General features: G+C 37.1%; 1 protein-coding gene and 1 non-coding gene across 9 annotated transcripts in view; one reads left to right on the plus strand and one right to left on the minus strand.

Moving 5' to 3' along the window:
- The window catches only part of LOC100374044 (repulsive guidance molecule A), an 89272-nt gene extending 87551 nt beyond the window's left edge, over window positions 1-1721 (plus strand). For all 8 annotated transcript variants that reach the window (XM_085507145.1, XM_078013858.2, XM_085507151.1 and 5 more), the window contains one exon: window positions 423-1721. In XM_085507145.1, the coding sequence (XP_085363271.1) occupies window positions 423-1112 (690 nt within the window). In that variant the 3' untranslated portion in view covers window positions 1113-1721. The remainder of the gene's footprint in view (window positions 1-422) is intronic.
- A 6344-nt stretch (window positions 1722-8065) lies between these two features.
- On the minus strand, window positions 8066-8147 carry TRNAS-AGA (transfer RNA serine (anticodon AGA)). The gene has a single exon. It is a non-coding gene; the product is annotated as a tRNA-Ser (tRNA).
- Between the last annotated feature and the right edge of the window lie 5617 nt (window positions 8148-13764).

Here is a 13764-nt window from a genome sequence, read left to right on the forward strand (position 1 = left end):
CTCGACTGTGTATGTTTCCCAACTAGAATAACTCGTGATTCAAGTAATCCTGTTTAAAAGTAGTGTAAGTGTCCTACGCTGGCGTGCTTCGACAATATTTGGGATGGTTTCCGTCACTGGCTGGTCTAAGTTCAAAATAACAAAGCAATGTTTTTGTCCCCCATTCATGTCGTTGAAACCACAATCTGACATTGTCAGTTAGTTCCCTATTTTATTTGTCGTTATATTCTCAGTTTAATCAAATGTATACAAGTGTTTTTTCCATGCCGAATTTAAACAGTTCAGTATTTATTCGGTCAGCCACTGGGTTCGAAGAAAATGCTTTAATGTTTACGTTTTTTGTCAAAACTGTAGTTTATCTGTTGTACAGTCTTCTTAATGTTTCAATTGTTCACCCGTCTTTCTTATTTTGTCTTTCACAGTTGACGGTCATTATCAAAGGGCATTCAGAGTGCTCAGAACAAAAACTTTACCAGGCCCAGACGGGTAATTTACCGGCGTCGTTTGTTGACGGCACCTATAGCAGTGGACCCGGCAGGAGTCTTGTCATTGTGGAGATTTTGCCTGGAAAACATGTGGAAATCCACGCCAAATTTATCGCCACCACGATTGTTGTGCGGCAAGTCGGAAGCTACCTTACTTTTGCTATTCGCATGCCAGGAGATCTGGTCGACACTGGTGTCAAAGACGGACTCGAACTTTGTGTTAAGGGATGTCCGCACCAAGAAAAAATAGATTTCAACGAACTGTTGTCATCGCCAAATCAAATAAAAGATACCAGCGGACTTGTCATGTCCAAGGAAACCGCGATTGCCAAGTGCTTAGAGGCCAATGTCACGGACTTCTACTTTGACTCCTGTGTGTTTGACCTTATTACGACGGGAGACGTCAATTTTACAATGGCTGCCAAAAAAGCACTAAAAGACTACCAAGAGCTTCTTCCAAATGCTAACGTGCACCGTAACAGGACTACGGACGTGCCGTTACAGAATAAAACCTCACTGGAGGTGGCTTACAATCGTGCCCCCTCAAGGACTACAAACTGTTGGACGCTAGGGGCCTGTATTGTCTTACTTGTTTTATTATCAATGATGGGAGAAAGCAGACATTAGCGTAACTAATATAATAATATATATTACAAAAATATCTTCTATACAATATTACATGAGAACACAGAAGTGCTGTATATATGTTGAGTCAAAAAAACATTTTGATGGTTATGTGCTTTTTATTTTTTTTAGAAAGGCACTTGTAGGGATAGCTAAAATCCTCTACAGATCTGCAGAACATGTACATAAGATGTGAACAAAAACTGTTTAGATCAGTAATAATTTATATAAAAAAGATAAACCCTATCACGGGTCACAATACAGGAGTTGTTTTTTTTTACATAAAAAATGTTTCCGAAAAGCCTGTTCCCTGCCAGACTCTTCAGTGACCTCAATATTAAATTAAGCATAGCCTTCGTGTAGGCACTTTGTAAGCTAAATAACCCCCTCTTTGTTAATAAGTAGGCCATCGGTTTCAACCAGATCAACTAAAGGAGAAAAAAAAACAAAGGCGAAAAGTTCAACAAGAGTTGTACATTTTAAAGTGATTTTTTTCTAGTAAAAAAATGAATACAAAGTGTTTTGCCGAACGAAAATATATCAAATTTATACTATCACACCACCCAATGTCAAATAAAAAGTCCGGATAGGGCTGTTTTTGTTGCCCTGTAATGTGATGACCGTTCTGCTTGTGTGTGTTTGGGTTCCTGCCCTACGAATATCCGATATATATGTATATACTGTTCCCCCCCCCCATGTCTGGCGTTTTATTAAGGGTTTCAATTCTCATTCCGTGTAACAACAAAGTGTTGTTCTATTGCCCACTTGAGCAAGTCATTGCGTCTCCCCCAATGGACTCGGCTGGTCTGATAACCGTGGAAGATCAGAGACTTGTGTTAGGTGTTGACAGCTGAGGGAAATAATTCGCCCCATAATCAGTATCCACGTTGGAATTATCAGTGTTGGCAGTGCTGTAACCTGACACGATAGACGGAGACCTTTGACGGGTGGACCACACCATTATTGTTGGAATATAACTACAAATAGTCGGACGTGGCCCGTCCTGTTAGTTAACACTTAAACCTCGAACGCCATTACATCTCTGCACTTGGTCTTTCACGCTTTTTGTATGCAAATTGCGAGGGGCCATAGGGTGGCCAAAGAATGTAAGATCGCGCTTGTTGGGCTTCGCTTTGACATGTTGGCTCCCCGTCGCTTCGGAGAACTCCATGGGGGCAAAGGTTGGTTACAAGAAAGGCGCGATATGGGATATTATGCACGAACGGCGCCTAATACTTCAAAAAAAGTTCAACTCTTTTTATACGGAGGTAACCTTGTCTCGAGAGCGGCTTTGAAATCCCTACACAGCCTCCATCTATATATTCTTTTGAAATGTAAGTCGCCGTAGGGAGCAGCGAAAAACTGTTTTAGCCGAGACAACATCCAAGTAAAGCACCCGTGGAGCGCTTGCATTAATTAGGCAAATAAAAACAACAAAAGCGCTTCGGATGGCGCGAAATCTACACGGTAACGCTTTAGCTGTTCAATTGGGTTAAGAATGTGTAGCGGTGTATGGATTGTGCCGGACATGGCGTAGTCTTACAAGTAAACCCAAATCCAAACACTCGAGTGTACGTGCGCTTAGAGACTGGGGTCAACTGAAGTAGTTGGGATATTTTGAGAGGTGTTAAACTATTGCCAGGTGCGATGCAGGTGTGAATCGAATACACACGTGTGTACACAAATAGATGCTCATATTTATTGACATTCGCCCCCTGACTATGATTGAATGTCAACAGTATCGTGGCAACGGCCAGCAATGCTATTGCAGTTTTCTCGTAATTAGCATTGGGGTCTGTCTCGGTGTTTTGAACCGCCCACAATGGTGGCTCGCAATAGGTACTTTGTGCGGAAAAAGTTTAATTAAAAAGGCGGGGACTTCTAACACCTATTTCTGTAGCCTCGTGTGGGAACTAGCGCCGTCCGGATCTGTTTACAGAAAAGACTTTGAAGTGCTTTGTACGTTTCACACATCAGAAACTAAAACGCGAGGCCAAGGTTCAGTTCTGAGTTTGAGCGGCCTATTGTATTTCGCAGACGCTGGTGTTTAATAATCTTGTCACGACCCGATCATACAGTTATACAGGCATTTCACTTTTTTCCACAAAAAATGTTTAGGGGGTCACAATTAAACGTACGTGGTGCAACAGGCAGACTCGTCAAAAATGCCACGCGGCATAACCAATGAGAAAAAGAGGATACTGCACGGAGCTGCAAATTACTAACAATTATCTGTTTTGGTGATTTCACAACATTCCCTCAATAGAGGAACTGTGATTTGACTTTGACTTTGACTTCGATGAAACTTTTTATTGGCATAATATTGAATTTCTATTTGTTTTGTTTTGTTACGGTTTGCAATTTGTGATCAGAATGGCAAGTTTAACTCAAATTATGGTGCAAGACAATTCAAAGAAGTACAAAACGTGCTGTCAATCTTTGAGAAACCAACCTAAGTAAAAATGTACTTGTCCTTATCAAATGGATGTTAAGATTTCTTTGTGCCATCCATATATATTACATATCGTTCCTTAGAGTTCATATATACATATTTTGTATGGCTGTAAATCAAATTAAGTCCAATAATGACTATTGCGCTCATAAAGTCTAGCAAAACACCATTCAGCAATAGAAGAGAGAAAAAAAAAATCTGTGTTCTCGAAATACATGAAGCATATCCACGTTATCTGTTAGTGCAGACTACTCATGATTGCCACGGTGGATAATCACCGGTGCCGTAAGCTGCAGAGTGTTTCCATATACCACGGTATATGCCAAACGGTGCCCCCGTTGCACTTCAAAGGAAGTGCATATAAAATGACTACAGTCATAGACAGTATAGTAGTCCTGCTACATTGTCTATGATGCAACAATCGTATGTGGGGGAACTGTGTCCGACATCGGTAGTATATATTTTGTTGTGTGGAGAGATTTCTAGTCCCAAACGTGTTTTATCGAACGATCAAACTGCGATGTGTGCGACAAGAACGGCGTGTTTATGTCATGATAGTTCAGTCTAATTCATAAACATAAAGTATCAAACAAATATTTAAAAAAAAAATCTTTTCTCGTCCATATTGCATTTTTTAACAAACCAACATAAAGAAACAAAAAAATATTCTTTCTAGAAAACGCTGTTGTCCACACCGAATCTATGGAATCATTTTTCGCGGGAAAATGTGTGCCATTCAAAGCTATTACCAGAGTATGCGTTTGACCTGGTCTTCGGGTCACAAACTTTGAAACGAGTACAAAGTAACACAGAATGCTATCTTGTTGATATGTTTTCCCCTGCCCTTTGACCCCGACACTGTTCATATGATATCTTTCAATTATTAACGTTACTCATAAGAACCTGGGTTCCCTATTTAAAACAGAAAATCTGGGACGGGCTAGAGGATTTTATAAAAAATAAAATAAAAAAAAAGGTAAGAATAGAAGTTTGAAGATGTGAATAAACAATTGTGCAAATTTGAATAACATATTGGATATTTGGAAAATCCTAATTCTCCTTCCTCGGTCAAATGGCTAACCCCTGGGCGACGTATTTACGCGCGGCACAATATCTAGCGATGAACAATTAGGGTGGTTCCGTCATTAGCGGAACGAAGCCGTCTCTGTTATAGCGTTACAGTTTCAACGTTCATCTCAGCCGCGAGATTGGTGCCATTGTCACTTGAGCAGGCACGTTAGACTCTAATATGAATACTCAATGATATTACATCTGGCGCCGGAAAAAGGTGATCACGGAAACAATTCATATTGGGTTCCACTGCATTACTGAAATATGCCTGGAACATAGTTCAACGAGTCCAACCCTTCTAGTTGCCTTTCACAAAATAGTCGTCCAAATATTTGTTTTTCAAATATTTTGACTAAGATCTGTAGCCAATAGAAATTGGTCCATAATTAACAAAGAAATTATCGAAAAATACATTCAAGTGTTGTACAACTTTTGACTGGATAAATTGTTGGCGTTCATGGCAAAATATTACCATGCAGATAGGATTTTTTTTAATCAAATTTGCGTTGCCTTTCATTCAAAATTCATAAAAAAAACATACTAACATATAACAGCCGTGTATGGTTAGTTTTTCTGTGTTATAATGGATTAGTCGGTTTGGTGGCGGGTGAATTAAAGGACATTCATCCATACCGTTTCTGTGAGAATCCCTGCTGGTCGTACTATTTTGTCCTCAATTTAAACGAACGTTTAAGAGAATTTGATGCGTGAGGGCGGTATAAATGCGCATTGTGCCCAAGCAACGCAACAAGTTCGCTGGTTCCCGGCGTCCTTTGCGAATGGCAGGTAGGATGTGGCTTCGTACGCCATGACACTTGAGGCGGGAACCAGCCAACGCAACAAGCGATTGATAGAAATATCTGTGTGATATGAAAATTGTGGTACTTTTCCCAATACTTTTATAGGATTTATTTTATTTTTTTCAGAGACATTACTGCTCTGCCATTCCTTGGTGTGATTGCAAAATCCCCCCAAAAATAACCACATTTCGCTTTAGGTTACTGATACAGTATTTATATTTCAGAGAGGGCGTAAATATGGTACATCGCCCTCTTTGTCAATTTTGAGAGAAAAAAATATAAAACTATTCTATGATACAGTTTTCTCGTACAGTAAGTTTATGGCACCCCCCTATTACTACCACTATTTTGGTTAAAGATTAGGAATACTGGTAAACATTGAAGGCATTGTTTACTTGTCTCTGTCGTCTTCAAGCTAGTAGCCAGGAAACATCCCCTGAAAATATCTTACTTGTACAACCTACGCACACATAAATATCCGTATTAAGTGGGGAATATATTCATGTCCAGCAGTGCCCAGTAACCGAGCCTGGTTTCATCACAAAAATGTTTCTAGTAGAAAAAGATCTAGGCAGGCTAAAACTGGTCGTAAATTTGTTGACTTAAAGTTGACTTAAAGTCGTTCAAGATAGTTACTAAAATCTCTGTACCTCACTGATAATTTTGTGGTCTTTCAGGTTGACTCACCTTATGAACCACATCTTTAGAGCAAAGAACCAAAGACGTGAGGAACTGGCCTTCCATATTTTCATGTGCTTCAGCTTGGAAAAGTGGAGCGAAACTAGAGATTCTACAGGTAATACCCATAATCCCTTGAGGTGCCATTCACCTGGTGGGTGAAGTGGCTGGCAGTAGTAAGACCCACTTTGTCTAACTTAGACAAATATCTAATTTAAACAAATAGTGTAAGTAATTGGACTGACTAATAAACGGGGGGGGGGGGCTAACTGGAGCAGTCCCTCTAATTTAAGTGATGGCATGAATGCTCTTTTATGAAAATTTATAAAATGTTTATTAAGTATTCACCTCGAAAAACCTCGCTTCTTTTAAAGAATATTCATATACAGTTGCCTGTGGACATGTTTGGTTTAAACTTGGTACAAACATTGAACAAAATGAGACCTTCAAAATCGAGTATATGTATATGGATTCATATATCCGACATGTCTGAACCGACCCTGTTCAAACTTCACATATATCAGACATCATATTGGACAAACGCACATGCATTTTTTCACCATCAAATCCAAAATGGCTGATTGGCGGTCATCTTGTTTAAACAAATGCAGTTTCACAGGGTCCATATCTCCTACATTCAATCAAGTTTTATGCGGGAGGGTAGTCACCTGCGCACGCGTGGGAATTGAGTCCCAAGCGACGATAACAACACATGCTTAAAAAAAAAAAGGCTCATGGATAGACGCTTGTGTGTAAACAATGACACGCTGTGACCATCTGACGCATGCGTAGGTGACGACTCCCGCCGCTTTAAACTACTAGTACATTGTGTGTATTGCGTCTATAATATAACCGGAGGGTATGATTTGTTCGCGTTGTACGTGACAAAGCCGCCAGGTTACTCATAATATTTCCACAGTAACCCAAACCCAAAATTTTAAAATAATTTAAGATGGCATATCTCCACTTGCCTTACAAAATAATATTCTTTAAAAGTGGGTCTCGGAATTGTTTCTTTTAGTTCTGGAGCGACAGATATTTGATATTTGAACCATTGGGACTGTTATTCTGTGAAAAAAAACTGTCACCAAGAAAGTTACAAAGATGGTCAATTTCAGCGATTTGAAAATAAATTCGATGGCGTATTTGCTAATTTTTCAAAAACTCTTGTTATGTGAAACAGCTCCAATGAGTATGCATGTATAAACGCCGTACTGTGAAATTATTAGGGGTCTACCATCTGAAAGCACAGGGGTGTTTAAACAAGATTTGTAAGCTAGACACCAAGTGAAAAAAATACATGCAAGTTTTTGCAGGGAAAACATGTTGGCACATTCAAGATAAAAAGAATGCTCAGACAAGACACCGCGAAAAAAATGCACTAGTCTTCCAGCCATCCCCACGATTTCAAATGTATGACCCCTAACCCACAACTGAGTTTTGGAAAATAAACTGAAATTACACACCACACACACTTCGAGCACTGTGTATTTCATAAAACATTGTAGTTAAAAAGTTTACAAGATATAAGTAGATACACGGTTACTAGAAAAATTCTTGTAACCGTTGTAGATACAACTACATACTGGACAACGGTTACTAAAAAAAATATAATTTGATCTGTAGAGGGCGACATCCAACATTGAATATCGTAGCGCCCATGTCGTCGACCCCCCCCCCCCCGAGTATAAAATAGTTATAAAATGTGCTTGCAAACAAGAATGGAAAATGATATGCTTTTTGCAGAGTACAATATGATTTCTATCTATTCGTTATGTAAATGAATACATGTCGTTAGTCAATTATGTTGTTGATGTGCATTCTATATTTGTGTCATATCTCCATTGTCGAATGAAAAGAAAAAGTTAACAAGTGATAATATTTAATTGTTTATGTCAGATACTAATAATACCAAATATTGCCGCAAATGACTGAGAAAAAAAAATTGTAACTGTCGTAGTCGGCAGGATTCGAACCTGCGCGGGGAGACCCCAATGGATTTCTAGTCCATCGCCTTAACCGCTCGGCCACGACTACTTAGCTGAAAGAGGGCGCTTCCATTTCACATATGAATAAAAAGGCCCACAATGAGATTTTACCTGATAACAAGTCGTTGAACTTTTAACCAAAAATTGAAACCCGAGCCCTGTTGTGGGCAGGAATTACGCCGTCCCGATTTACGAGTTTATTTCCGATATGCACGGGCATCGCTGAAGGGCTCATACCACTAATTGAATTTCCATAGACGACAATGTTAACATATGACGAGATTGCTATATGAAAATGACGAAGAAAGTTGAAAATATGGCTCAAAAATGGGAAATCAACATGCCAGTAATCAACCATATGAAAAAAACTAACATGTTGGCCAGCTCAAACTCTTGCAAATCTCAGGTAAACAAGACACACCTACTGTATTTGGATTGCACCAAGAGAAATCACTGGAAAAACACCAAGATTAGAACATCCATTAACACACAGAATAAACCCACAGGTACACAGCCGCTAACTAGTAAACAAAAGACCACATGTTGGTCGCACCTCTGACCCAGGTGATTACGCCCTCAAACAGGGAGCACCTGAGAAAAATAATATTTAAAAAATTTCATTGGTTCTTGCTGGGCATTTAAATTGAGGGCTACGAGCAGCCATTGGTTAATTAGTGGCATGAGACCTGAAATGTACACGGGACCGTTTAATTATTTTGAAGAATTGTCTCGGGCCTAAAAAGTATCAGTCCTTTTCTGGAATCTGATACGTTTTTTTTTGTTTTAGGCATTATAAAAAAAAATGAACTGCAATTTATACATTTATAGTTTTACTTAAATTTAAAAATATGTAACATTTGCAATCTTACTTTTTTTGAAAATGGATTTACATTTTAAAACTTACTTTTATTTTTGAAAAAAAGATTTGATTTCACTTCACTTCAGTTTCGTTTATGACTTTCACCTCGATTTTTAAATGGTTTTAATTTTGTCGCCTTTTACTCCTTGACATTTAACCCTTGACAAGTTGTCATAATAATATTTTAAGGATGTTAACAAAATTGGTATTTATTGAAATTTCTTTGCAGTACACATTCATTTGAATCTTCAATTAATGATTAATTTGCTTTGCAGTCACATGACCACATCAAAGGTAATGTAACATCGATTTTTAATTAGTGTGGATTATGAGTTTTCATAAAATGTATAGTTTGATATGGTTTAAAACAATTTTTCTATGAGAACAATTAGTGAGCATTTTACTTCCTGAAAACTTCTACTACATCCTTAAATTCGTTTATAAGCTTTTACAGAAGGTATGCAAAATCGATTGTTAGCCAAATCTGCTTTAGTTGTCAGCAAATTAGTGGCCAGTTTGCAAAATTTCTGCCCCAGACATGTATACAAAATATATATTGATATTTCTGTCACATGTCATATGACAAGTACAGTTATGCATATTAATGAGGTAATATGACCATATATAGTCAGTCTTATCTCTTGCCTGATGCCTTCATTACATCATTGGTTGCATGTTAAATATTGAAGTTATACATATTAATGAGATCACATAACCAAATATGGTCATATATGGTCACCCACATCTTTTATCTAATGCCTTCAATATTGCACTGATAGCATTGTCCAATTTGCAACAGTGCTTATTTATGCAAATTATGTACTTAAGGTATAGATGCAGATTTGTGAGCACTCTGAGTGAAATTTTTTTTTTTTTTTTTTTTACCCAGACAGTCTTGGTCATTGAAATTCAACAAGCAGTTCTCAAGATATCAGAAGAAGAAACATACATACACACCCAGACAGGTTAAGCCGAAAGGCTTGCTTTGTGAGCTACACACACAGGAGTCAAAACAACAACAAATAATTAAGTACATAATTTGAGACAACTACATGCACAGTTACTAGTAGGCATTAAGGGGTGGCTAGAAGTTTTGTTATATAAAAATGGCAAGCTAGACAAGAAGACAAAAAAATGATGCAAGGTGTTGTAAGAAAAACAAAAATTGACAAGACATTGATAAAAAGTCAAAGAAAGCTTAGAAAGAACTCATATGTGCTAAAGGTATTAAATACTGTATTTACTATATTAGAAGCACAATGTAAAGCAAAAATTGTATTTATTGCATGCAAAATTATTGAAGTATACTGTGGAATACTTTATTTTCGCTGGAATTATTTTTCACTGAAAAGGCTTTTTGGGCATTTTGTATGGAATTAATTTTCACTGATTTTTGATGAGTTTAATGTGAAATATAGGAAAAAAAGTATATTCGCTGGAATCCAAGCAAAAACAAGCAGCCTGTCGGCCGAGATAGCTCCGCTGTTAGCAATGCACATTTCAATTAAAGAACTGAAGATATCATTAGAAAATGAACAATATGTATAGTATCAAAGCAAAGGACCTTGCTGTTTTCAACAAGAATTCAAAAATATTACTTTTCACCAAAAATGACAAAAATAATCATCAAAATTAAGTAATTGAAGATATCACCACGAAATTAACAAGGTCCACATGTAATACCTATATATGTAATATAAAAGCAATCAGACTTGCGGTTTTTAACAAGAAGTCAAAAATATCACTTTTTACTAAAAATGACAATAATATTCACCAAAATTAGAGAATTAAAGATATCATTACAAAATGAACAAATCTGAGAGAGGTCTACCCAAGGTACATATACACCAAGTATCAAAGCATTCAGACTTGTAGTTTTCAAGAAGAAGTCAAACAAGCAGCCTATCGGCTGAGATAGCTCCGCTGTTAGCAATGCACATTTCAATTAAAGAACTGAAGACATCATTAGAAAATGAACAATATGTATAGTATCAAAGCAATCGGACTTACAGTTTTTAACAAGAAGTCGAAAATATCACTTTTTACCAAAAATGACAAAAATATTCACCAAAATTATAGAATCGAAGATACCATCACGAAATGAACAAATCTGAGAAAGGTCTACATGTAGTATCTAAATATGTAATATCAAAGCAATTGAACTATTGGTTTTTAACAAGAAGTCGAAAATATCACTTTTTACCAAAAATTACAAAAATATTCACCAAAATTAGAGAATTGAAAACATCATCACAAAATGAACAAATCTGAGAGAGGTCCACATGTAGTACCTATATATGTAATATCAAAGCAATCGGACTTGTGGTTTTTAATAAGAAATCGAAAATATCACTTTTTACCAAAAATTACAAAAATATTCACCAAAATTTGAGAATTGAAGATATCATCACGAAATGAACAAATCTGAGAGAGGTTCACATGTAGTACCTATATATGTAGTATCAAAGCAATTGGACTTGCGGTTTTTAACAAGAAGTCGAAAATATCACTTTTTACCAAAAATGATAAAAATATTCACCAAAATTAGAGAATTAAAGATATCATTACAAAATGAACAAATCTGAGAGAGGTCCACATGTAGTACCTATATATGTAATATCAAAGCAATTGCACTTGCGGTTTTTAACAAGAAGTCGAAAATATCACTTTTTACCCAAAATGACAAAAATATTCACCAAAATTAGAGAATTGAAGATATCAACATGAAATGAACAAACAAAAGAGAGGTCTACCCAAGGTACATATACACCAAGTATCAAAGCATTCAGGCTTGTAGTTTTCAAGAAGAAGTCGAAAAAGTAAAACATTGACACGGACGACGGACGACGGACGACGACGACGGACGACGACGGACAATCACTCATATGATAAGCTCCGCTCGACAAAGTCGACAGCGGAGCTAAAAAGTAAAACATTGACACGGACGCCGGACGACGCCGGACAATCACTCATATGATAAGCTCCGCTCGACAAAGTCGACAGCGGAGCTAAAAAAGGATTCTACAGTATATTATTTTGACCACAGAATTGCCGTTGTCATTCATGATACATGCTTATAATAGAACAAATTCGGCATTTAAAAATGTAACTGCAAAACATGATATTTCATATACATTGTTCGATAACACAATTATAGTGCTAGTTGCATGTCCCTGTCTGCAACAGTACTTACGACCCCACAGTTATGCATATTAAGTATGTCACATGACCATATATGGTTATCTGATATGTTAGTTGTATCTTGTCCAATGCCTTTATAGCACTTGGTGTATTTCCTTATCTGTAATAGTGCCGAGATATTACACTTTTGCATATTAACGAGGTCACATTAAACCATTTATTCAAAGTAGATTGTATGGTTTCTATGTTTACATTTTTCATGCCAAAAAACTATCTCGCTACCTTAATATACATGAATTTAAACCATCTAGTAATCAAATCTGTGGATTATCTAAAAGCATATACCAAATTTCATGTGAGAGTCTGTGGAACACAAATTGTTTAAATTATGCAAATTTTAATTAGTAAGTAGTAAGCACATAATCTATCCCTGAACTAAACATGTATATCAACTACCCCAATGCACCAAGTTTTGATTGAAATCTGATGAGTGGTTGAGATTATCTGTTGAAAAGCTAATTATTGGGTAATTAATATGCACAGATTGCAATCACAAACTAATCATTTATGTGCATGTAGTTGTGGCGGCTAAAAATGGTTAATATGCAATTAGGTTTAACTTATTTATATGCACGACTTTCAATCAAAAACTAACCAGGTATGTGCATTATCCCAGAATTTCATTGAAATCTGATAATTGGTTTATGAAATATCAGTGGAAAACACTGACGTACTAACCCTCCCATAGAGTCAAAAAATTGCACTGGTCACTCTTTCTGTCACCCCCGTGATTTCAAATGTTTGACCACTAAATGGAACCATGCAGTTTGTTATCGAAAAATGAACTAACCACGACGCACAGCATAGTTAACAAGTCAGTATTTTGAGGCTAGACAATCTTTCATTATTAGACATAACCCCAATAAAAATGGAAAGCTTTAGCATGTCAAATGACTAAATCTTTTTGTTTCAATCTTGTTTTATCTCCATAGCTAGACTAAACACGGCCAATACAGAAGGGGTGGAGACCCAATCTCTGAAAATATCCTACATCCTAAGTGTTGATGCAATGGCAGACTCGTACTAATTGTATACTTCATTATGCAGTATCACCACTGGAGACGTTTGGCCAAGTTTACAAATTTACCAGACAAAAGATTAGCCCTCAACCCTTTTGCTAGATTTGTGGACCAGTCTAAGATTGCTAGTCAAATAAGATTGCTGCTCCACCCCCAACATATTAAACAAGGCAAATTCTTCTATTTTTGCCTACTGTCCAAAAAAATATCAAACCACAGAAGCCATGGTACTTGTGGTTGACAAATATTTTGAGGGTCTTGTATTCACAGACTGCTTCTGTCTAGAGTCACCCCGCCCCATTCGTAACCAGCATTCCAAAGTATTGAACATGCGTATTCCAGGAGCCAAGCACTTCATGTATAATTCAGCCATTCTGATCCGCCCCACCAAAGAATTTTTGCCACTAAATACAATGACAACCTGTAATTGGAAACATTTTGAATATTCCAAAGTAAACATGGTGAAAGCAAATGACTAATTAGCATGCATTGTTGGCTTCTACGAGCAGAATGATTGGTTCCCTGCAATGGGCTTTTTTTTGTGCTGTAAAGGAGCCAGGATTTGACGACAATGAAATCAGAAGCAA

This window comes from Saccoglossus kowalevskii, chromosome 13 (assembly GCF_978046115.1).
Source record: "Saccoglossus kowalevskii chromosome 13, keSacKowa6.1, whole genome shotgun sequence".
Classification (NCBI taxonomy): Eukaryota; Metazoa; Hemichordata; class Enteropneusta; family Harrimaniidae; genus Saccoglossus; species Saccoglossus kowalevskii.